The 23,769-nt window shown below is 36.5% G+C and overlaps 1 protein-coding gene across 5 annotated transcripts in view; it reads right to left on the bottom strand.

Annotated features, from left to right (window-relative positions):
* Nucleotides 1-23,769, bottom strand: part of RALGAPA1 (Ral GTPase activating protein catalytic subunit alpha 1) — a 133,948-nt gene that overhangs the window by 7,002 nt on the left and 103,177 nt on the right. For all 5 annotated transcript variants that reach the window (XM_075151628.1, XM_075151633.1, XM_075151631.1 and 2 more), the window contains one exon: nt 2,395-2,519. In XM_075151628.1, the coding sequence (XP_075007729.1) occupies nt 2,395-2,519 (125 nt within the window). The remainder of the gene's footprint in view (nt 1-2,394; nt 2,520-23,769) is intronic.

Below are 23,769 nucleotides of genomic sequence, written 5' to 3'. Positions count from 1 at the left end.
CTTTTTGGCAGACGACTGCAGTGTCAATTTATACCTGCTTCAAGCTTTAGAATTTATGCCCTCCAGAGTCAGCTTAGAGGCAGACGGTGTGGTGCTATCTCAGGCACTCTGTCCTGGAGCTGAGTATCAGAGCCCCAGCAGCCCCAGACCGAACAGGAGCCTGCCCCCAGGCTGCAAGCAGGACTGCCAGAGCACCCCCAGCGTCCCTGTGCTGGAATGAAAACTCAGAGTCAGGCAGGTCTGGGGACAGGTTCTTTGACTCTGACACCGGGTCACACTGTCCTGCATGTCCGTCCTAGGAAGCTCCTGGCTGCTCCTGACACTGATGTATTGGTCAGTTCCACTGCACAGCGCAAGGTCCAGAAGAACGTGGCCCTCAGGACAGGACATCATGTTTCGTGATATGTAAACACACCCGCGCATACAAGCAGATGTGAAATACATCACAAGCTCCTATTAATGAGATTCCTGCAGAAAATTATTACATTTGATAGAAAGATTAAGTCCAAAATCAAGTTTCCAAAAATCATAATCTTTTCCCAGATCATGTTCGAGAGTATCAAGTATGACTGGACAATTTTTAAAGGAATACAGGAATTGTCACTGTAGAGAAGTGTTCTCCAATGCACCAAACTAGTTCAGAAAAGCAGCTTTGCTTCACCCCGAAAGAATGAACTAGAGAAAGAGGGCAGAATGATTTAGCCTGGAATGAGATTTCTGAAAGTGAATAGGCAGAACTGATACAAGTGCACTAGAATATAGAATATATACTAGCCCTACAGAAGTGTCTGGTGTTGAATACTTACTCAGTGCATTAGGTAGGAAATGTGGCAAGGACTGGTATCCCTGGTTATTGTTTTTAATGTTTCTAGTTACAGATTTTTCCTATTCAAATGTTTTCATACATTAAATTATGTTATTTTTTTTAATACCAATTTAATTAGTTTTAAATTAATTACTTTTAATTATGTTTCCCTTTGGTCTTGACTATTTGCACTAGCATATAACTGTACCACTTATTATACTTCGAAACTGCACCTCATTTCTACTTATGGTTTACACTTTCAAGCAAAGGAGTCTCAATGTTTTAACATCTCTCAGTCATTCTTTCTGTAGTCCTATCACAACTTCTCTATAATTTTAGAATTTATCTCTGCATATTTTTGCAATTGAGAAGCAAATTTTGAGATAACAACTTGCCAAATTAATTTATTCTTACAAAATTTCTTTTATTTAGATTTACAGCTTTTCCGCAGAAGCATTTTGATTTGTTTGTTATTAAATACTGAACAAGGAATTTCAAGTGTTACACATTCTTCTTCTCCTTCTCTCCTATGTTATCACTGCAGAATGTCTTACAACATCAATGAAAGACAGCACAGGGTACAAAACACACCACTGCCATCCAGTACTACTTGTTCATGCTGAGAAACAAAGGTCAACACAATAAAGTGTTACTCATTCAACAACTGTCTCTATCATTAGTTACCTTAATCCCAGAACCAGTGTTAGTGCTTCATGCAGACCTGAGGTTAGTAAAACACTAAAACTTTAAGAAGATGTAGTGGTCATTTCTCAAATCAGTGTGAAATTCTTTTTAGTGTGAACAAGGGCAACAAGGAAAGTTCGCATACAATTTGGTTACAAGCTTAGTGCTCTAGTAAAAGTAAGAGGAACAAAGGGGTTTTTTGGACACTTTGTCTTACCTTCAGATAAACAGAACTGATATTTAATGATCTAAAAAGAGGGGAAATAAAATAATGAAATAATCATAAGGAGTTCAAGAAATTTCAGAACAGGAAGGCCTTGAGTTACTCATTTTCTTTTACCGATTTTCTCATTAGTAACTGAAAATGCAGTATCCTTTTATAAAACAGGTATTTTACTGGAAGGCAAAAATGACCTTAAAAACAACTTTGCACCTAATAACCTGGAAACAAAACTGATGATTGCAAGGCTCTCAGTTTTCCAATTTAAAACTTTACATTCTAAAAACGTAGCGAGCCCTAAAACTTTCCTGTGAGGAAGGACAGTACTTTGTACTTAGATTAAAGAATGTGTCTACCTGAACTAGCCTGGATGAAGGAGTACCAACACTTCCATGGAGACTTTATACAAGGGAACGCAATAAAATTCACTGTAAAAATACAGGGTCTGGTTGCTGCATTAAAGCAGCTTGCCAAATCTTAATGCCAGGCATTGGCTCATGATGCCAGGCAACAGAATAAAGATTTAAAAGCAACTTTGCCCAGGTCCTCAAATACGTACATATAGTCTTTTCAATTAATGGTAACTCTTAATGATGTGCGAAGGCCTGAATTTTTAGTCTTTATAAGTAAGGATACTGCATTTCAATAAGACTGTACAAAAACAGTTCTTTACTGTAATTCTTACCTGTCTCTGAGGGCAAATGGTGGTAAGGGGCTGGACAGAAAACCTGAGCAGCAAAATCCTCAAAAGTTGTAGGCTCTAGATGATGTTGAACAATTGTTTGCAGGTATCGTGCTCTCTCCTCATAACTGGTTTAGCCAAGAATTAAGGAGCAATTTATGTAATGTACTGTAACTGCTAAATATCAGTGCCTAGTAATTCAGAATTCTTGTTTTTGTTAAATACATATCATGTATTTCAGTGACTGTACACACTTCTTTTTAATTCTTTATATAACTATGATATTATCTGATGCACTGAAGTAATATTAACTGTAAGATAAACACGATTACTGTAAATCTTATGGTTCAACTATCTTTTTTTCACGCGTGATGCAAAACTTCCCGAAAATTTTTTCAAACAGCAGCAACTGAAATACTCTCTTTTAAGTAACTGATTTGGCTGTACTCTGGTCACAATTACATATAAAAATGTTACAATTTTTAAGAGGTATAGCATGAAAAATAACATTAGCATTAACAAAATAAATGATTTTGCACTTTTCCGTAACAAACTGCTTCATAATCCCTAAACACACACACATGCAGTTAAAATAAACACAGAGCTAAATTTGAGTATTGGGAAAAACACCTCGTCAATTATGCTGTTAAAACAAGCAAGAATATTTGTAAAGAATCCACAGGACCCTTAAATACTGGCTAACAGGGTGTCGGCAGGGCACTGACAGCAAAATACTGTACTTCTTCCTTTTCCCTGTGTTCTCCCTCTCTGATATTATTGACAAGAGACTGGTATCTTGAAGTGTTGTTGCTTTTGAAGAACCCTCTCCAGGCTTTTTGTTCCAGCAGGCCTGATTGTGCTGTTAGCACAGAGAGAGCGAGAAAAAGAGAGAATATTTCTGCTGTTCACGAAAGCAACTATGGAAATGGCTGTCAAAATGTAGAGCAGCAGGCAGCAACATACAATTATCAAGAAAAACTACCATGCTGACTTCATGTCGTATAGTTCCTGAACTGAGAAATCACTTAACCTTTTCTCTCACAACTTTCAAAGTCCTCCAGCTGGACTCAATACGTTGAATGAGGGAGACCTTCTCCAGTTATCTCACAGAACCGTAAAACGATCAGAAATTTTCCCTGGCATTTATGCTTGTGCACACTTTATTTTCATATTTTATTTGTAGATAGTGAGATCATTTTCTCCTTACACAGTTCTCTTTTCCTAAAAAGAAAACCCAAACAAATCGGCATGCTGTGGAGGAATGCACTCAGAACCAGCTTCTTGAAGTTCTGACTCAGGTTTGCTGCTCTTTTTGGGGGGAACAGGGACAGTGAGGAAACCATCTTTCTGACTCAATTTCACCATCTGTAACATGGGGATAATATTGATCTCACACGCTTTTTTTTAGCAATCCAAACATAAAAACTGCATTACAAGTGATAAACATTTTTAATAAGAAGTGCTAACATTTAAAATAAATAACGATACCATTTTCAGTTATGATAAGCAATAAAATTGTCAGCCCCAAATTACAGCTGGAAGCAATACCCTTCATCTTAGCTTTTAAAACTATACTTCAACCATTACGGAACTTTTCCTAGGAAACCTTTTTGCAGTTGTTTTCTGTACCATATTTACAGTAGATTTTGCAGTATATCTAAAGATGAAAAAATGTGTAGAGAATACATTATCTGAAAAGAACTTCCAGTGAATAAATCAATCTTCATTGTATTTCCTTAGACCACAACTTGGTTACATAGTGAAACTGGGAAACAAGTTTCCCTCCAAAATCTGTGTTCCGAATTCTTTCTGGATCCTGAAACAGCTGAACCTCAGCAAAAGTCTCAGGTTGGAGAAGCTATAATAGAAGCACTGGGACAAGAGAAAATATAAAAATCTCCCATTGTAACAGTTCTTAGGTTGGGGGATAAACACAGTATTGAGCCTTAACAGAGGCAAGTAATACAGCACAGTTTTTAAGAGGCTATGTATAAGTGGTAGACGATGAAACTGATGGTTGAAGTCTAAATAATACTACGTATCTCACAACTTGTTGAAAAGCACTTTTTTCATTGGGGGAGATTCACAGCTGCTGAATTTTCTGCAGTTAATAGAGTCCTTTGATTCACAGCAGTGCCCCTTGCACAAAAAATACTGGCCTTTGTGTATTACCAGAAACTAATTTTCTATTTGGCTGAAAAGGGAAAAATGGGGTTATTGCTTCTCCCTCCTACAGAGCTTTTCATTATGCCTGATGCACTCAACTTCTAAGCTCTTCTGAGAAAAAAAAATAACTGAAGAGGCAAGAGGTAGAAAAATGAGCTTGTTAGCACATTAGAAGTGAAGTATCTTGGTGGGCCCTAGAAATTCCCAGTGGTGTGTTAACTTATCACTCTATGCATGCTGGCACTGATAGTCTTCCAATTGATCACTCTCTTTTCGCACCAAAGGTGCTGCCAGGAAGCAAAGGCTGAAGGCCCACAGGAGAACAGGCTGCTATCAAAACAAGCTGTTTTTAAAAGTCTGCTTGAATGGGTAAAATGTTCATGAAAAAGTAGGGTGGAGACACCTACCTGCTTTTAAAATGCTCTACTTTCAGAGGTCTCTAAAGGAAACCTTTTAGTTTATCCTATTATATCCAAAGCTTATACACAAATAAGGCAAAAATGAAGGAAAGTTACTGCTTTGAACGTGACAAGGACATTCACATTCTCCAGTCTAGGTACCTATCTCCTAACCAAATAAAGCAGTCTCGACACAGATGTTGACTGAGGAGGATAATGATGTTTTCGTTACACAGTGGAGAGGACATGCTTGTATCAGTTCTAGAAGTCTAATTCAAATGCACACTTAGTACACCCAGAGAAAAGTAATTCAGCTAGCCAGGTTGCCGCTTGTCCTAACAATCCACAAAACCATCTGCAGCTTGTTAAAAACAGAACCCTGCTTAAAAACAAAACAAAAATCTGATGCGAACGCCAAGTCCAAAGCTTGCTGTATTCTGCACTAAGAAATTACATAGTCTCCTCAGAAGAACTCCTTTTCTGTATGAGAAACTGAGTAGCCAAGATTTGGATACTTTTATCTTCTATTCACTTATACTCTGAGAACATTCTAGTATTTTAAAACTTCAAATTTGTATGCTGTTGTGGCTGAGATAATCTAGTTCTACACTGTATTTGAATGCAACTATCTGCAAGAGTGACCATAAAGCCATGGTAGTTAATTTCCATGTTATTTCGAACAGGCTAGACATTTATTTCTTTAAAATGCTGCTCTCTAGGGAAGAGTTATTAGCAAGTATAAATTGAGTGGCACATACAAACTCAATGGCTAGTAATAATAGGGCAATGCAAGCTGTATTCTTATGGCCAGTGGATGTTGCCACTGGCATCAGCAATTAAGATGGAACGGGAATGATGCATGGACAAACCAATGGAGGAAGACTCTGGCACAGAGAGTGACTGAACACTTAAACAACAGTGTTGTGAGCTTTCTGCTTCTGAAGAAGGTGCTAACTGGAACAAAAGAGACCAGATAAAAAGGTAAGATATACATTAAAGCATTCACCCAAATCTGTCAGCTAAAAACTTGCAAATATATAATCTGCAAAAAGTGTAACAAAAAATCTAATGACTTCATTATACTTTTCCAGAAGATATTGTTCTGAAAAATACAATCAGTACAAGAAAAAGATCAGGAATCATACCTTTATAGGTTATTCAGGTTGTAGTCACTCCAGCTAAAACTTCATTTGCATTACAATACATTTTACTTATTTTCTAAATCTGCAATTTTTTCTATTAATACTGAAAATACTGTACTTTCCATTATTACTGTAAATATGCGATTTTTTTAGAACTGTTGATTTGCACTTGGGAACAAGCACCGAAAACCTGGCTGTCAGATCACCTTCTTATACTTAATCTGTCTGAAAAACATCTCATGTCTTCACCTAATAGCTCTCCATCACTCTTGATTGTATCACTTTCTTTTTTAACTCAAGCTCTGTTTAGATTCCTATGGCAGAATATATCTACACCTTGCAGATTCTTTTTGCATAATCTAAGCTAAAGCTTTTTCTAGCCATCTACATGAACAAATTATCTAGGCTCTTACTTCACATCTTAGTTACTGCCATATCTTTTCTCTGGCCTCAACAAATGAATTTTTATTCCTCCTTATATCTACTCTGAGCATTGCAGAGCCCACTTTCTGAACATACTGCTTAGATGGGGCATTCTCTTCAGATATCGCCATCAGTCTGACACTCCCTAGCACAAAGTCAGGCTACTTATTTTAACTTTATAGTCCATACCTATTTGATCAATTTTATCAAAACTATTCTTGCCTCCAGTCAGTTAACACAGATAGTCACTCTCATCCACCTTGACATTTTTGGACAGGCACTTTTGTACTTTTTTCCACGTGGCTTCTTACGCTGAGCACCAGGTCTCTGTAAGTGTCCACAAAACAATCCCCTCTCAAACTCTCGCCTTTGCTATGACGTTTATCAAAAAAGAAAAAGGAAAACACCTTGGAAGACTTAAGTCCGTTGCTGTGTAGGTCATGCAACTATTCATGCTGTCTACTACTGTGTCACATTTCCCTGAATTTTGTATCTGCCTTCATTTGCTGTCTTCAGTTTTATACTTGGCTTTTTTACCTCTGGGGGACAAACAACATCTGTCTTGTGCTGTACTCCATCTCAGTATAATGAGACTGGGGTCTATGCTAAGGATATATATGTGCCACAATAATACAAGCAAAACAGCTCTCCTCCTTGCATTTTTATCCACCATCTTAATCTTCTTCCTTTATATCCAAAACAATTCCCTCACATTGCCCATTTTTTTTTATCCATGGCTTTGTCATCCTTCAATTTGGTGAGGAAATCTGTTTGCTACATTTTCCCACATCTGTAGTTGTTCAATATTTATTTTTTCCTTTCCTGTAATTTTAACCACGCAGTCTCCACAAAATCCCATACTTCCCATTGTTCAGCCTCTTCTACTGTCTCCATCTTTCAAGTCCTTCTGTTGAATTCATCTCCTCATAGTCATTTCCATAGATTCATTGTCATTCTGACTACACATTTTCTTTCCGTTCTTCTTATTCACACCTCACAGTTTTAGAACAGAATAAAATGCACTACAATAAATCTACCTAGTATTTTGCAGTTAAAGAAGAGTGGATGCATGATTACAATGTTACAATCAACCAGGGAATACCAATCCTAAAATGTCATTAACCTGTGGCTGAAAAAAATGAAAAAAAAAACAGTTTCAACATGGAGTAAAATTTCCAAGACTTTAATTAAGGATATGGCACTTCACAATTCTGTCATCTCTCTATTACCAGAGCATCTAAATGCTAGATTCACAAAAGGGCTGGAGAAGAAATCCTAGTGCCTGCTCCAAAGACCATTTGATAACAAATGCTTCCTGAGCAGGGTCTGGAATCCAGGGACTCTCCTCTCCCAGGAAAGTACCATAACCATTAGGCTATACAGATGAGCATGTACTTTCCCTGTGATTCAGAGGAGATCTTATTTTATGAAACGAAGAGCAATTTCAGCAGTTAACGGAGTGTGCCTGATTACAAAATGTCCTCAGTCCCAATGGTTAGAACAGTTTTGTAAGAGGCAGGAGATGTGGCCTCAAAATTGGAAACTGCGCTCTCATTTCCTGGCTGATTGATATAACCAGGGAGTTACCTCCTGTTGTGTTTGTGTGGGCTCTAATCCACTGAGTATACCTTAAAAACTCTTAGCATCGCTGCCTTGCAGGTCAGATGAGCAAAGAAATACCTGCCTACTCAATGGATAAAGAGGGGCATGAACTGGGCATTTGGCTGTTCAGGATATAGTAAGGACACAGGCAGCTCTAGTGTGTGCTGAAGTGGGCAGATCTCCAGGGAAGGGTGGCAGTGAAAGCTTTAGATACCTGTGAAATTCAGAGGCATCCAAGAGTAGGCATTTGCTGTGTGGCAATTCTCATCATCTGTATTTTAGACTCAGGCACCTATAGGGCCAGTAGGGAGGAACTTGGGTCAGATCAATAGAGTAGTTATATGCTTAACTGCTCTCAAGACTTTTGGAAAAAAAAAAGACAGAGAATGTTTTATCAAGACAGATTTCCTAAGCAGCTTCTGGGGGGAAGCATTATGCTGGGGAACCTACTCAACGACAGAAAGTTAAAAAAGTGCTGAAGAGATGTATAGTTCGTTGATACACTGAAGTGGTGATGGAAATATTTCTAATGTCTGAAAAACCTCTTTAAAAGGTCAATATTTCATTTGTCCAATGGAATTTAAAACGAATGCATTTGTGAAGCACCTAAAGTCACCAAAGGCAGAAACCCCGTATTTTTCCAAAAGTCAAAAGAAAGTATTTATCACTTCAAATTCCACAATAAAATGTTATGCCTCAGCTTCCATTTTAATACATGACTTCAAGATGATGTCTGGATGGTTTAAAGTGCATCAAGATCACTACAGTTCAGGAAATATGCTAGAACTATGAAGTTCCAAGTTGTAAGCTCAACAATGCTACAGGCATTCCTACACCCCTACCGATGCGCTGGTCAAGTCCAGTAGACTGATAACACAACTTTTTTTTTTCCTTTTTTAGGGAAAAAAAGAGAAAAGTCAGAATTATAACAAAAGGACTCCCTTTGTGAAAGGGAGTAAAAATGTGGGCTCTTCACTCAATTTTTTCCATCCCTCTGACTCTCATTCAGCAAAACTGAACATAAACCAAAATGAAAGACTTCCATGAAAGTTTTATTCATAAATATATATATGTGCACACCTGTGTAGTGTATCACAATATAACTGTGTACTGGAATACGTGATCACAATACTGACGGTACGTAGCACCTGAGATTTTTTGATTCCAGTGCTAGGAATGATCGCCTAGAAATACCTCTCAGAAAAAAGCCAGAGAATGCATTTCTAAATAGCAAGATGGACTCTTTCAGGTTAAATTACAAACTACTGTCAGAAATACATGTACAGCTGCATTCCTGGCAGTTCCAACTGTTAGCAAAATCAGCCAGGAAGTCAATATATATTGATATGATTGTGGAGAGTATGACTTTGTCAGCCAGGCATTTGGAAAATAATTTAGACAAGCAGAAACCAAAGCAGTGCTCCATCTTTAACTGGAAAATGAAAATCCACCACCCAGAGATACTTGCTTGTAGGATCAATGGACACCTGCAAGAGGTTTTTTAATTGCATGTATACACTATTTATATAAAAAAGATTAAAAATATTTTAAGAAAAGCTACATAGGATGGCACCCTCTTGTTTACTACATTTGCCCCCTCAGCAAATTTAGAAGCACCTCTTCTCTTCTAGAAAAAACCCAAATCTGTAGTATTGTCAACATACGAAAATACTCCCAGGATATTAAAGACCAAAGGAAACAAAGAAACAGTGAGGCACAACAAATGGCATATGTTGGTAGGAGATTTTAAGTTTCTTGCTCCCTGGCCTGAGAAGGTGTGCAAACCCCACAGAATTAATTGCTACAGTTTGAAGTACTTAAAATGATGAAAGCGTCAATTTTATTGGGCAGGTTTTTCCTAGTAAATTACAATTCCTGATATCAAAATGTGAAAGGAGGACTGCCTCCAGTGAAAAGATAACAAGTACAGGTGAGGACCAAGGTTTTAGAGAAGCTGAAAGGAAAAGTTAGCCATAGCAGAATTTGACTTCTAAAGGAAGACAGGACAAAATCCACACATGACAGAAATGGAAGTTTTTTCTGGGAAATCTCACTCTGAAAGAAGAGATTGTGCAGTGGTTGGCAAACCAGCTGAACCCATACTGAGTCACAGCAATCTGTACTTTGTTGGCTCTTAGAATTAAGGATGTAAGTCAGGCTGCTATTGATCCAGTGTTGGAAGCCCTGCACCTAACTGCGTTTTGTATGTGGGCGGGTGATCAGTATCAACCGGCCACACTGAGAGGAATAGTTAAAGTTCTCTTATATTCTGAAAAGTGACTCTGTAGAACTGGCATCATGGTGTTCCCTATTTATTGCATTTCAGTGATTTCCATATCTAGTTTGCATGGTATACAAATAAAGAGATTATTTTTTCCAACTGCAACTTCTATTTACTCAAGTCAACTTGATATCTCAAAGTCAGCCTGGGTTCTTTTCTGTTCCTTAAATACTGCCAATATTGAAAACGGCATATAAATATTTTGCTCTGCGCATTCGTTTACACAGGTATACTGTAAATGAAAGCAGCTTCTGCGTATGCAATTGGAACTTAGCCACAATACGGATGACTCATAACGCAGAATTCAGTTCATTCTCCTCATATTGGATGCAAGTTATTTAGGTGAAAGAGAAGAAAAAAAATTACTATGCTTGACACTACTGAACAGGTGAAAGAATTAATAATTTTATAGTCTTCTAAGGTGATTTTTGTCTCCACTGAAACCATATTTTCAATATTAATGACAGCACTTTTGCAATAAAATGTAACAATCTATTTTCTTCCTCATAAAAAGGGAACATAAAACTCAGAGGACAAAGTTGTATTTTAAAAATAAACTTTTAAGTTGCATTTCATGAAAATATTTTGAAACTGCAGAAGGGACTCGGTGTTAATTATCTAAACCCACAAATTTTAAGAAGTAATGTATATATATGACAATCTACTAACTAATGTAGATGTCATAAAAAAATGAAAATAAATATGAAAAACAAATAACAGACTAAGACTGTAGAATTTAAGCAAACATAAAATGTAATATCTAACATCCTCAATAAAAATCTTTTTCAATACAAGTTGTAACTGCAAAAGGGCTTTCTGAGGCAATTTCTGAGGTATATTTCTTCACGAAGAAAACAAGGGAATATATAATAAATCCATACAAATTAATCCCATCATTCCAGATCTTGCAATTTGTTTCCAATGCACATCGTTACATCATTCTTTAAATGAATATAATGAAAATTACTTTTTATTTTTTATACTACTAAAAAGTTCAACAAATTTGTAATAAATTAAAAGTTATTGGGCAAATTATAACAACACATATTTTTGCCATTTAGAGGCTTTTTTCTTCAAGAATACTAATCTTACAGCTAAAGTAGATTACTTCCAGTTTATCTATCCTACAGTTAAATGGTCAAAAGTCCTGCAAGGTAAGCACAGACTAGATAAAGTTGCAGCCACTGAGTGTTTCCAAGTCAATGCTATTGCTTTCTGCCTAGTTTACTAACACATTATATATTGAAAGGCATTGACTTTATCTGAATTTATATAAGAATCTTCATTTTTACAGCGTGAGCACTTTCAAAATTGCTAATTTACTGCAAGAAATTGTAATTGATGCTCACATTTTCATTGGAAAACCCAATACGTTTAACATTCTGCAGTACTGTCCTAGGAAAATCCTTGATATATTGTTTATTTTTATGTTGTTCCATCAGGTCTTACAGCTAACTAAATTCTTCAGTGGTTTATAACATCATCTAGGAAGAAAAAGCTGTGATTCATCAGCGCAGACAAAGCTGGGCTTTAATCCATTCCTATAACCATATTGCCAAGTCTATATTGTTTACATTGCGTCTCAATTAAGAGACAGGCAGGACACCTGGTACTTCTTTATCTAAGTCCCACGGGCTGCCAGATGACTCAAAATCCATAACAGGTGCTAAGGCAGTGTGAGTGTAGCACCATTAACACAAGCTGGAATTGGATAAAATTTGGACTATGCTTAACCACTTAAAACACTCAATTATGAAATGAAAAATGTAACCACTCTGCACCAAGCTCCTTTACAAAAGGCACTTATAAAGATATGTAGAATTAGAGTGCAAGGGTAATGGACTTAACAAATTTTAATTTAATATAAATATTCTCCAAAATAAACTATACAAAGACCAGCTATATAAAAAAGTTATCTTTTTAAGATAACCCTATAAAAATATTATGAGACTATACTTAGTGAATTGAATGAATTCTAATTCTGATCATCTGCTTAGGCAGCAAAAAAACCTGATGCTCAGACTTCTAGCAATGTCAAAGTTAAGGGAAAAAAATCTGAATTAATAATACTTTACTGAATTCTTGTACTCTGTAGAACCCAGAAGTTATTTTATTTTAAGGACATTTGCAAATGAAAGCATCCTACGGAAGGATTTTAAAAACAAGGTTCAAGTGAAAAGCTATAGGATAAAAGACACTCCTTTGCACTGAAAAATCCCACTGTAGATCTCTTTTCAGCACTTTTTCAGCTAAAGTGACTGAACTAAGTATTAAGCTTAGACACTGACAGAACACACACCTCATGAGAGAAAAAATGAGTATCAGAAATTTTACAGTGGACAATTACTTAAGAACTATCTGTATCTAAATGTGCAGTAATCCAATTAAGTTTCTATTTAATATTGTAATTATCAAGAACACAATATAGTGATTTTATTACCAGAGTAAGCAGTAACAAAGTACAGTAAACTGTCATTTAAGACAGTGTCATAGTATCTATGATAAGCAGCATATTGGCTTAAACTAATGCACTATATGCCTCTAGGGAATGACAGGTTCAGAGACTGGGTTTTAACATCAGAATCTATCCATTAATCTTGACTTAAATATAATCTACTCTGCAGTAAGAGGAAGAATGGGCATTCAATGAATTATCTGTTTGAAATATAGCAGGAGCATATTAACACAAACATATAGTAGAAAGGCTCAGTTTTGCTGCCATTTACTGTGTATTTGTTGGGTTTACAAACCCATGCATTTTAGCACGAAATTAAAAAGATAGTAAGATCAAATGGCTAGCAGTATCAGAAGGACGAATACCTCAACACTATCACAGAGTACTCATTAAATTTACTGGCTGTGTGGTCAGAAGACTAATGACACTATTTGCAAATACCCCACTCGTCCACGTTACTGCTCCGTAGTAACAGGCTACGGAGGTGAAAACAAAACGGTGAAGGAAACAGTACTGAAGCCCTTGCGCAGGCAGAATTCCTACTCCAACTTCCAGGGAGGATTTGTCTTACTAATGTGTCCAAGACAGGAATCGATGAACCTATAAGGTATGTTGTGCTAATTGTTTTGAAGCCCATTACAGCTGCCGCTGCTTCAGGCCCTCTTTGGAGCGATGCTCCTGCCGGCAGCCGTTCACCTGGCAGCAGCGGGTTTGCAGGAGGCAGCAGGGGAGGCAAAGGGCCAAGGGACTGAAGCTTATCAAGGGTGTTGCACCAAACGTGCCAGTGAGAGATGTTGAGGTGTTGCAGTCATCACTTCAGCCCACAAATAATGTGGAATAGTCCAGGCCAGGGGGAACTGCAGGCCCACACACTAACTCCTGATTTTGGGAGAGGGATTTATCCCCACTCTGACACTCAGTACACGTCAGTTTTAACTCAAGTAATTAAGGCTGATGAGTGTAAAAATACAGAGGCAAAACTGGCTCTTTGCTCTCTGCTATTAGCATGAATGCTTAAGCCCACTGTTCACACATTCAAATGTTTAAATTTCTATCTTAAATAATTTCTCTGCATATATAGATATATTCGTTGATGAGAGAAACAGTAAGGAAAATGCCTTTCATGAAGACATCACTACAAACTGTAAAATTACACAAATATGAAATTATATTAACATTAAATATTGTCCAGCAAAAAGACTGCATATAAAGACATGTATTAATTTCCAATTTCTACACTACATAGTAACAAAGAAAACTTCTCTCCTGACAAATTTTGTCATTAATTCCAATCTGTACTTTAATAAACTTTACAACTACCTTTTTTTTTCCTTTTATAGTTGAAGAGAATGTTTTCTCTTTACCCTGGGTTGCTGCAGCAGTGGGACGAAACAATCGACTTACAAGTCTCTTCGGAGGGCAGTAAAGTCGATTTAAAAAATGATTTTTAAAACTCAAAGACAGGCTTCTTCTATTTAAATGCAGAAAACAAATATTAATTTTCAGTTACTTCCCTCTTCCTTTATTTTGAAGGGCAATTAGTAAAGCAGCCCCTTTGCCCTCCTCCCTAGTGCTGTCAAGCTGTTGAGAGCAGTTTGCAGCACTACAATGGTACTATTGTGAACACAGCCTGGGCTTCCTTCCCACAGAGAGTTAAATGGGCAGTTCCTGCTGCCCATGATTGGTGTCCAGCGAAACAATACTTAAGAGCCAGGTTTTATCAGTTCCACGCCAAAGAAGTGAAGCCAGGGAACCCAAGCCTTCATATCATGCTGAACCATATGCCAACCCTGCTGGCCCCAAAGGTTTATCACTAAGAATCAGGATCCATCATGTCCCCTGTGAAATTTCACTCCACATACCTTCTGTGAAATGCATGGCTTTGCTGAAAACTGACCTTTTTCCACAATTGGCAAGAACAGATGGACGGTAACTATGGTTTGGCAAGCAGAAATTAAAAGATTTTCTAATCGCCTGCATTCTTCTATATTTGGGAGGAGAAGCATTGAGAAGGAGATAGATGCATTTGTGACCCACAGATCTATTCAGGTGCAGTTAATCAGCAATTAAACTATTTTCTCAATGTCTAGAAAGTATATTGAGATTAATTTGATTGGCCAGGCTACGATTAGGACTCATGTCCTTCAGACTTACCATATGGTAATTCCAATTACTGTAATACTAACTTTTAATCCTTACTTTATTTTAGTTTATTCCATTTTTCTATTAAGTATGTGGCACATACAGAATAAACTATATACATACACCCTTTTTTGTTATAATTTTGACCTGTTTAATTAGCAAATATTGTTACATGAAGTATATTCCATCTCCAGCTAGATATTTCCACATACAGACAAGTATTACACATAACTCCTTTTTTCAGTAACCGAAACACAGACCTGTAGGAGAACAAAGACAACCAATGTGCTAGTTTCTATTAATCTCTTTTTTTTTTTTTTGTACCTATCATCTTCTAATCCCTCTGTTGGCACTGGAAAGCATGCCCCAACTGTCCTGATTACCATATGCAGAATGAAGCAGAAACAGTTTGCCAATATCTTATTCAACTCACCCGAAAACATCGTTCTATCTCACAGACATTACTGTTTGTCAGTTTTGCTTGTTATAAATAATCTCCTCCATTTCCCACCAATTTAAATATCAGAATCAACCATACACAATGTTATGTACTTATTCTTCATATATACACAGCTTTTAGTGTTTTATCATACAAATCTTTCAAGTTGTTTGCAAGTCACTTATCTGTTATTAGGAGTGAATTATTACTAGAAAAGGATTAAATCAATAAACAATGCTGTCTTTTTACAACATAAAAATAGGGCTTAAATACGTTAAAAACGTATTCTTTCTTTAAATCTTAGAAACATCAGGAAAAATTGTTTAACCTTCCCTGCTTTAATTCACAGACTTCTGAGAGCTATCAAAGAAATCTATATGAATTTTAACACCTGAAGGGGGCAAGAGTCTTAACATTTTAACAAAGGGCTTTTGTTATGCAAAATGCTTAATTAATTAATAAGGCTAAGTAGGTATTAACAAAAAACCTGTCATTTTGTGTTATGTACAAAGCAATCAACTCTGCGTAAGATTGAACTAGTTTATCTTTTTCATTCCAGTTTAAGGACTCCCAGCCTTCTCCCTGAGAATTTTTGTTTAAAAGAGGGATCTATACACATTTAAAACACATTTTATAATGAAAGAGTGATTGCTCTACTAACTTCCAGTTTACAACATACAAAAATTTCCCACCTTAAAAAGATGCAGTAACAAAGAAGAACTTCCCTCCCTCAAGCGATCTGTACTGACAGATCCAAATTCAGAAGTTCTAGGAGGCTGATAAAGCACTTCATTGCTTTTCAGGGTAGCCCACTGACATCCTTTTATTCTAAACCAGAATGCAACCAGCACAAGGCTACCCATATTTTACACAGAAATCAGTAGAACCAATACCCTCCCTTCAGATGGGTAAATTCAATTTATGAAAGAATGTAGAAGTAAAAAACCTAGAATATATTTTTCTTAACAGTACAAAAAGATTTGAGTCTCCCCCATAATTGTCTATGACATCGACAGAGCACTCAGCTCTTTGTAAGTGCAATTATTAGTAGAAAATTGTATTATTAGAGTCAATCAGTTTTGTCTCATTTGATATTTTTGCTTTTTTAGCACTTTCATGCATTTCATTAGGGAAGAGTAACTAATAAATAAAGCTGTACTACTAATTAAAAAAAAAGTTATAGATATCTTGTGATGACAACAACATTACTACCCATGTGCTTACACTGTAACTCTCTAACAGGTGCTCCCAGCATCCTAGTTCATATCTGCAGACAGCCCATAAGAAGAGGTAGAGACAGTAGAGCTACCTGGGGTAGAGAAGGCAGGTTCTGTGGGATTAGGGCAATTACTGAAGAAAATATGTTTACCTGAACATGTAAAATCCAGAACTGCTGCAAAACAAAAGCATGTATGTGTGTTTTGCAAAAAAACCTCACAGACTATATAGATGAAAATATACTACATTACAACATAGCTTTCAAGTTGTACGCTTCAATTTATTCCTCATATTAAAAATGCATGAAAACCAATTGAAATGATGAGTATGTCTACATGAAAATGCAGTAAAAATAGCAGCTTGGTACACACATCTGGAAGTATTTTCCAGCAGTTATTTCAAGTGTCTATATGACAAACACTAAGGCAAGAGTTTAAAAACCTATCACAAATGTTGGTTCAATCAGTTGTCTCTAGTGGCTAAAATCAAAGGCATTTAAAGTGATGCTTTGGAATTATTCATTGCAAAACAATCCTATTCTTTCAACAGGTAACTAATAAATGATGGCTGAGAACAGGCTTGCACTACCCCTGAGGTCCAATTGTTACTCAGAACACTGCCTACTTTTGCTCCCTGGTGTTGCATTTTAACTCTAATTGCATGATCAAGCCAATAAATTGGACTCAGGGGACAAAAAAACACTACAAAAGTACCTACCCTGACAAAACCAGGGGTTGCAAGAAAATGCACTTCAAACAGAAGTGAAGCAAGACGAGACAAGCGAAGGAGAGGTATCAAGGCTTGAAAGACAGTCATTAATACTGACAGATTACTGTAATTCTGGCTGTCAAGGTGATCGATTTAAGCAGCATATGCCAATCAATACTCTCCTCATTTACTGAGCAGCATTAGATATATAGTTAGGTAAGATGTCCTTAAGACAGGATTTGAAACCATACTTAACAAACACAAATAGCACAATTTATGCTTTGGAATCTTAGCTGTTTTTTCATTTGGCCTTTTTTTAATTGGCTAAACTTCAGTGAGATGTTATCCATACAAAAGTTACTTTAGATGATTCTACTACACTGCATTGCCATCATGTATACAATTCATTTACATGAGATATTTCAAACTGGACCAATTTTCTGTATAACATTAAAACACTAATCTTGAATATGAGCATTCTTAAATGCAGCAGTTATTTAGGTACTATTCATTTTGCTTTTTTTGCATTAGGGGTTTGCCATTCTGAGTACTTTAGCCATCCATGGTTTACAAGAAACCAAATCTTCCTAGAATTTTCCTTACAACAGTCTCCTATTGTTCAAATATACTTGTGACATCAAAGGAAAATAGATTAATTGGATGTACTCGTTCAGGGGAAAAATTCTATAAAGATAATAAAAATAGCTATTACTGTCACTGCATACCTGTAAGTAGACACACACATACACACACAAACGCACACATACACATGCATGACTCTATATAGAAATATAAAACTTTACTCTTATATTTACGTCTTCTTATAATGCACAGAGGAACTGTTACACATGACTCCTTGAAACTGAAACACCTGAACAGTCCATTAAAACAATCAGATACTTATAAATGCCTTGGAAATCTTCAGTTTTTCATGGTATACCATTGTATGCAGGCATTTAATTAATCACATTTTGAATTATTAAAAGATGAAGTGAGTTGTCAGCAGAACTAGGATTTGGGAGGACAGCAAAACTGAGCAACTCAAAGTACAGGAAAGACTGAACATCATATTCTCTCCCTTATGATTCTTGCTTGAACTTGGAAAACAATTTCCGTTGCTAAACAGTAAAATAGATTTTAGAAATAACTCTATTTTCTTCTGGAAAAAACAGCGGGGGTCATATGATGAACTCATCCGTGGCTCTTACTTGAACTCATATCAGATAAGGCTACAATGGTATGATTCAGGGATGGGATAAATATTCACTGAAATCCTGAAATTTTCAATTATTTGTTGTAAAGCATATAGAGTAGTATCTAAAAAGTGTATCAAGCATTATTTTTAATGTCTGTTTCTTCTCACCTGTAATGACAGAAAAACTAGTAACAGGTATGTTAAAACCTTATTAAATGTCCTGTATCAAAATTGTATTGCCAGAAATACAGCAAAGATTGCCAAGAAGCTTGGCATATGGCAGTTCAAAAAAATTCTAAACCAGAACATACTAGAAGAGCAATTATAATGGCATGCATTATTCCTTCCACTATACCACAATTAATTAGTGGCACTGTGAAAAACAAATTCATGATACATATTTAAGGAGACAGAGCACCCTTATGCCTCTTCCATTTGATACACAGTTATCATTGATGCAGTGTCACTGTATTCATTTTTTTCTTACAGATGCTCATGCATCTATAAGATAGAAAACTTACTGGACTCAGAGGAAGAGAAACTGGCATTGCCAAAACCAGTGCTTTCCAGCTTTAACTTGTAAGTTTCTGTATTAGCGAGAAATCTCCAAAATCTTCACAAATTCCAGTTTGAAAATGTAAATCAAACAAATATTCTTAATTAAATGAGACAAATGTGGCCAGAGAATCTGAAGAATATTCCTTGCTCACTATATGTCATAAATAACGAGCACTTTCTTTTTAAAGATAAGCTTTCCAATGTCTGCAATCCTACCTTGAGGCAGATGATGTTCAAGCAGGCACAACAGTGACACTACCAATAAAACCCTTTCTTGGGGCAGTTGAGTATCACATCAAGCAAGAAAGCTTCTTCTGAGCTATGAGTTTTTAATACAGAGGAAACTTTTAACAAACCACGCAAACATATTATTTTATTCATAAAGAAGTTACTGTCTTGTCAGATACCATACGGAGTTAATCTCTTCCCTTCCTCTGGAAGACAACTGTCTAAAAAGGGTAGCTACAATACATCAAGTACCAACTGTTTAGGAATACAATGTCTAAAAAGGTAGGGGGATGTAAATTTTCCAGTCTTGATAAAAAAAGATTAATTTATCAAATCATTTAGATTAAGATTTATTCTGTAGCATTTTGTAGCTGGAATAATTAAAACAGCATTATATTTTTGCTACTTAAATCAATCTGTTTCATACGACACCAAAGAAAAGAAATCTAATTGGTTGAAGAATTCTTGGCATTAGGTCAAAACTTTGTTCATTATTATAAAGAGGTGAAAATTATGCTATGATGATTATATATAGAACACCTATATTCCAGGTGTTCTAAAATTCCAACAAATTTCAGATTTAAAAGATTCTAAATACGATTTCTTGCTGCGTGTCTAGCTACATATTAGATAGTGTCCTTTGGGAGGGGAATACTACGTAAGAGAGAAAGCATTATGGGGTCTGAATTGCGCTATTTGCACTAACTGCACTGTAAGTGCAGATAGTTTGGAATAACTGTTAACACTCCAAAATTTGTGTACAATGCGTAAGAAGTAACACGAGTTGTTTCACATTTGGAATTCCACTCCCACAAGGTTTCTAGTTGTTTTGTTGTTTGACACAAATAATTTTAACACGTTGGATCACTGGAGGTGCTTCCTATGCTCAGTAAAGAATATTATCTTGGTGTACCTCGGCATTTGGCTAACATCTGCTGTTTATTCAGCAAGTTCAGGTAAAATTTTATATGAAGCCACTCTTTCTATTGTTCAAAATATTTAGTACTGATCCATTTCCTACACATGGTAGATTCTGAATTCAGAATGTGACAAAGTGCTTGCTCTGAGGTGCAAGCCATGAATAAAACTATTCCTATCAGAAATTTCAATGCAATTTAGTAAATAAAGAGTATTTAACAATCTCCTAAATATTGGCCTCCTTATTCTACGTCGTAGTGAAAATGATTGTTCCCAACAGTCAGTCCCATTATTACACCTGCAGTTATGAGTCTTAGAAGTTTTCCTAGCATACGTGCAGCTGGAGTGTGTTCAGGAGATAAGCATGTAGTTCTTATGACAACGACAAATGCGATGAGAAGAAGAAACACATTAGCTATGAGATAGAGAAGGGGGTACTGCTGCTTCATTAGCAAGACAATACAAGTATTTTGTGTGTGTCACCTGCTACTGTGTGCATGTATGCCGCCTGTTGGTGAGGGGGTACTGTTACAAGAAAGCCAGGCCACCAAAAGACAGTTGAGGGACTGCAGAATCCTCAAAGGGGAAACTAAAGCAAATTCCACAAATCAATGCAGAAACTCCACCCAAAATGGCAATATTCTCTTCAGGCAGTTGCAGCAATGAAAATGTCAAGCATCAAGTTAAAGCAGGATACCTGCCATGCCCGACTGATGTTTGCTGATAAATTTAGTAAATTTTTAATCTTAAAATACTACAATACGGAAACATATCATTATAGTATTCTGAGCAAAGAATAAAAACACAGAGCAGATGAAACCTTTAAAAACCATTAAAAAAATCAAATCTTCAAAATGTTTTGCTATCTAAGTTTGCTATCAGAAGTATCAAAATAATGTCAGAAAGAGGAAGGTGACTGACAGAGTATGTCAATCTCAGAAAGCTACTTCAGACCGTACAATACATGCTCAAAGTCAGGGCAGACTATAAAAGGGAGATGAGCAGAATTTCCTGTATCCATGCAACCATTATTATACTATTCACACGTACTACCCATTGCCACATCGTGATTAACAGACTAGCGCAATAAGGAAAAAGTTGCAATCAGGTTACATGAAGAGGACTGAATATCCCTGCTGATTACAAATGACAGCTGATTTTTTCAGTCAGGTCTGCACTTAGAAAATGCACTAACTTGGAGGATGGATAAGCCCCTCCTTGGAAGTCGGAGGGCCAAACTCAGTGCCACTTTCTTCACATCCCACATGCAAGCAGATCAACACAATCCTACTTTTAAATTAAGAGTTCACCATGATCCATCCTCACCACAAAGATCTGCAACGTGACATTGTGAATATTTCTCAAACATAGATAAGAACAGACCTACATATCATCACCAACTCCACACTGAGCCAAAGGGTGCCCACCAAGTATTACACAGCACAGTGAAATGAACCACACACCTGCAGGCACAGAGACATCCGTACACTGATGCTGGCTTTGAAATTAAGACAGCTAACACAGAAGTGTAGGGCTTGAAATGTGTTCTGTTTGACAGAAGTCTCAAGTATCCTTGTTCCCTCAAGATCCACATTAAACTGAATTTCTACTAACCGTCATCAAAGTTCCTAATAAACTAACACTGCTCCAGTATATTAGATACTCATAAGTAAGTAAACAAAAATTAATTTCAAGCAGATCACTTCAGAATTCTCTTTCACTGACACCGTTATGGTCCTGGACACGTGGGAAGCCTTGATTATCAGCTTCACTCTTCCAGCTGCATCTCTGCTTTTGGTGTACCTTCTGAAAAATAGTTTCTCTGTTCCTTTTTTCCTCCCTGTTCGAACGTATTGTTTTCAGCACTCTGAGCCCTCTTTTTCTTTGCTCCAGCAACACTCCAACACAAGGGAAGACCACCTTGATCAATGAATCCTGTCTTCTGCAAGAGACATCAAGTCTAGTGGAGTCTTCAGAAAAGCTAGGTAACCACAGACCATAAAATACTCCTGCCCCCACACCCTTCAGCCCACAACAAACTTAAAAGTCAACAGTGAACTGCTACAGCCATAGCTAAAATATGGCAGAGGAAAAAAGCGGGAGACACTAAAGACATCCTTAATGTCTTCAATTCCCCGCTATTGCAGGAACATAATTAGATTCAATTTTCAAATATTCCTAATTAACAGACCATGTCCATGTTACAGGAAACACCCACCAGTCTTTGCCATTTTTGCATGAGGAAAATTCCTTCTTGACCTCAAATCTGGCCACGGGTTGAATACCAAGAGCATGTTCATGACGTTTTTAATCAAGAGTTTTTTAAACCACTGAGAGCTAGGCCAAACCTTGAAGTTTAACATTTTTTGCTATTCTCCACTGACACAAGTGACTCCACCATATCCTAATTCAAGCCAGGGAAGTTTGTAAAGTTTTTTCTAATTTCACGCCAAGCAAACAGCTTTTAAAGAACTGCCCACACCCCCATTTTATTTTTTAAAGTATTATACAAAGCACTGAATATAAGATATTCCAAGCCAGGTGCAAAAAGAATTCCACCAACTACTTAACAAAGCTGCCCTTTAACATCAGTGCCCAATCAACTGGTGCTTCATAAGCTTACCAAGTGATGATACGAAACCCACCAACCAATACTATCTAATATTAAATATACGTAATGCTTTCCAGTTATCATGCTAACTGTATTAGGAGACAAATATCAACATTTTAATGGAGGCCACATTATGTCATAAATGACATGCAGTGCTTTGATGCATATAAAAAGTACAATTTGGAGAACTGAATTAAAAGTGAACGTGCAATACACAGCTCTTAGGAACTGGCCAATTCTAGACATTAAGCTGGCAAGCTATGTCCAAGGAATTTATTACAACTTCCATATTCTGTAAAGAAGTTCAAACATACTAGTTTGTGGGTTTTTTTGGTACTGAAAGTTTGCTATTTCAAAGTAAATTGTTTTCCAATTGCTCATCACTATACATCAATATAATGCTATAAGCCATCACTTTTCATGGTATAATGATGATAATACATTTTAAATTCTTTGATTAAGCCACTTGAGTAATGACAAAAAGATCGGACCTTTCCAAACATAAAAATGCAATGAATCAACATCTGTCATCTACAGAAATGGCACAAACGTCATTTAATGTGATCACATCAAACACCATCCATCATTCATCTGTAAATCCACTTCATGGTATCTAATCAAAAACTCTGAGTATTAACAGTCAGCCTTAGAAAAAACAGAGTATTTTAGCAACAATCTATCACATGATAAATACAAGTATCTACAGCTTGGGTGGAAATTAAGCACAGAATTTCTTTTGGATCAAAATTTGAACTTACCTTTCAATTTATGAAATTAAAAAATAGTATGTTCTTGTTGATTTATCTAACAGGTATATAACAGAACTCAACCTTAAGAAGGGGAGAGGTATAAGTGACTGACTTACCTTATGTTTTTTAATTTCTGGTTGGTAAA

The sequence above is a fragment of the Calonectris borealis genome, chromosome 5, assembly GCF_964195595.1.
Source record: "Calonectris borealis chromosome 5, bCalBor7.hap1.2, whole genome shotgun sequence".
NCBI lineage: Eukaryota > Metazoa > Chordata > Aves > Procellariiformes > Procellariidae > Calonectris > Calonectris borealis.
This window is presented reverse-complemented; position numbering and strand designations above follow the sequence as displayed.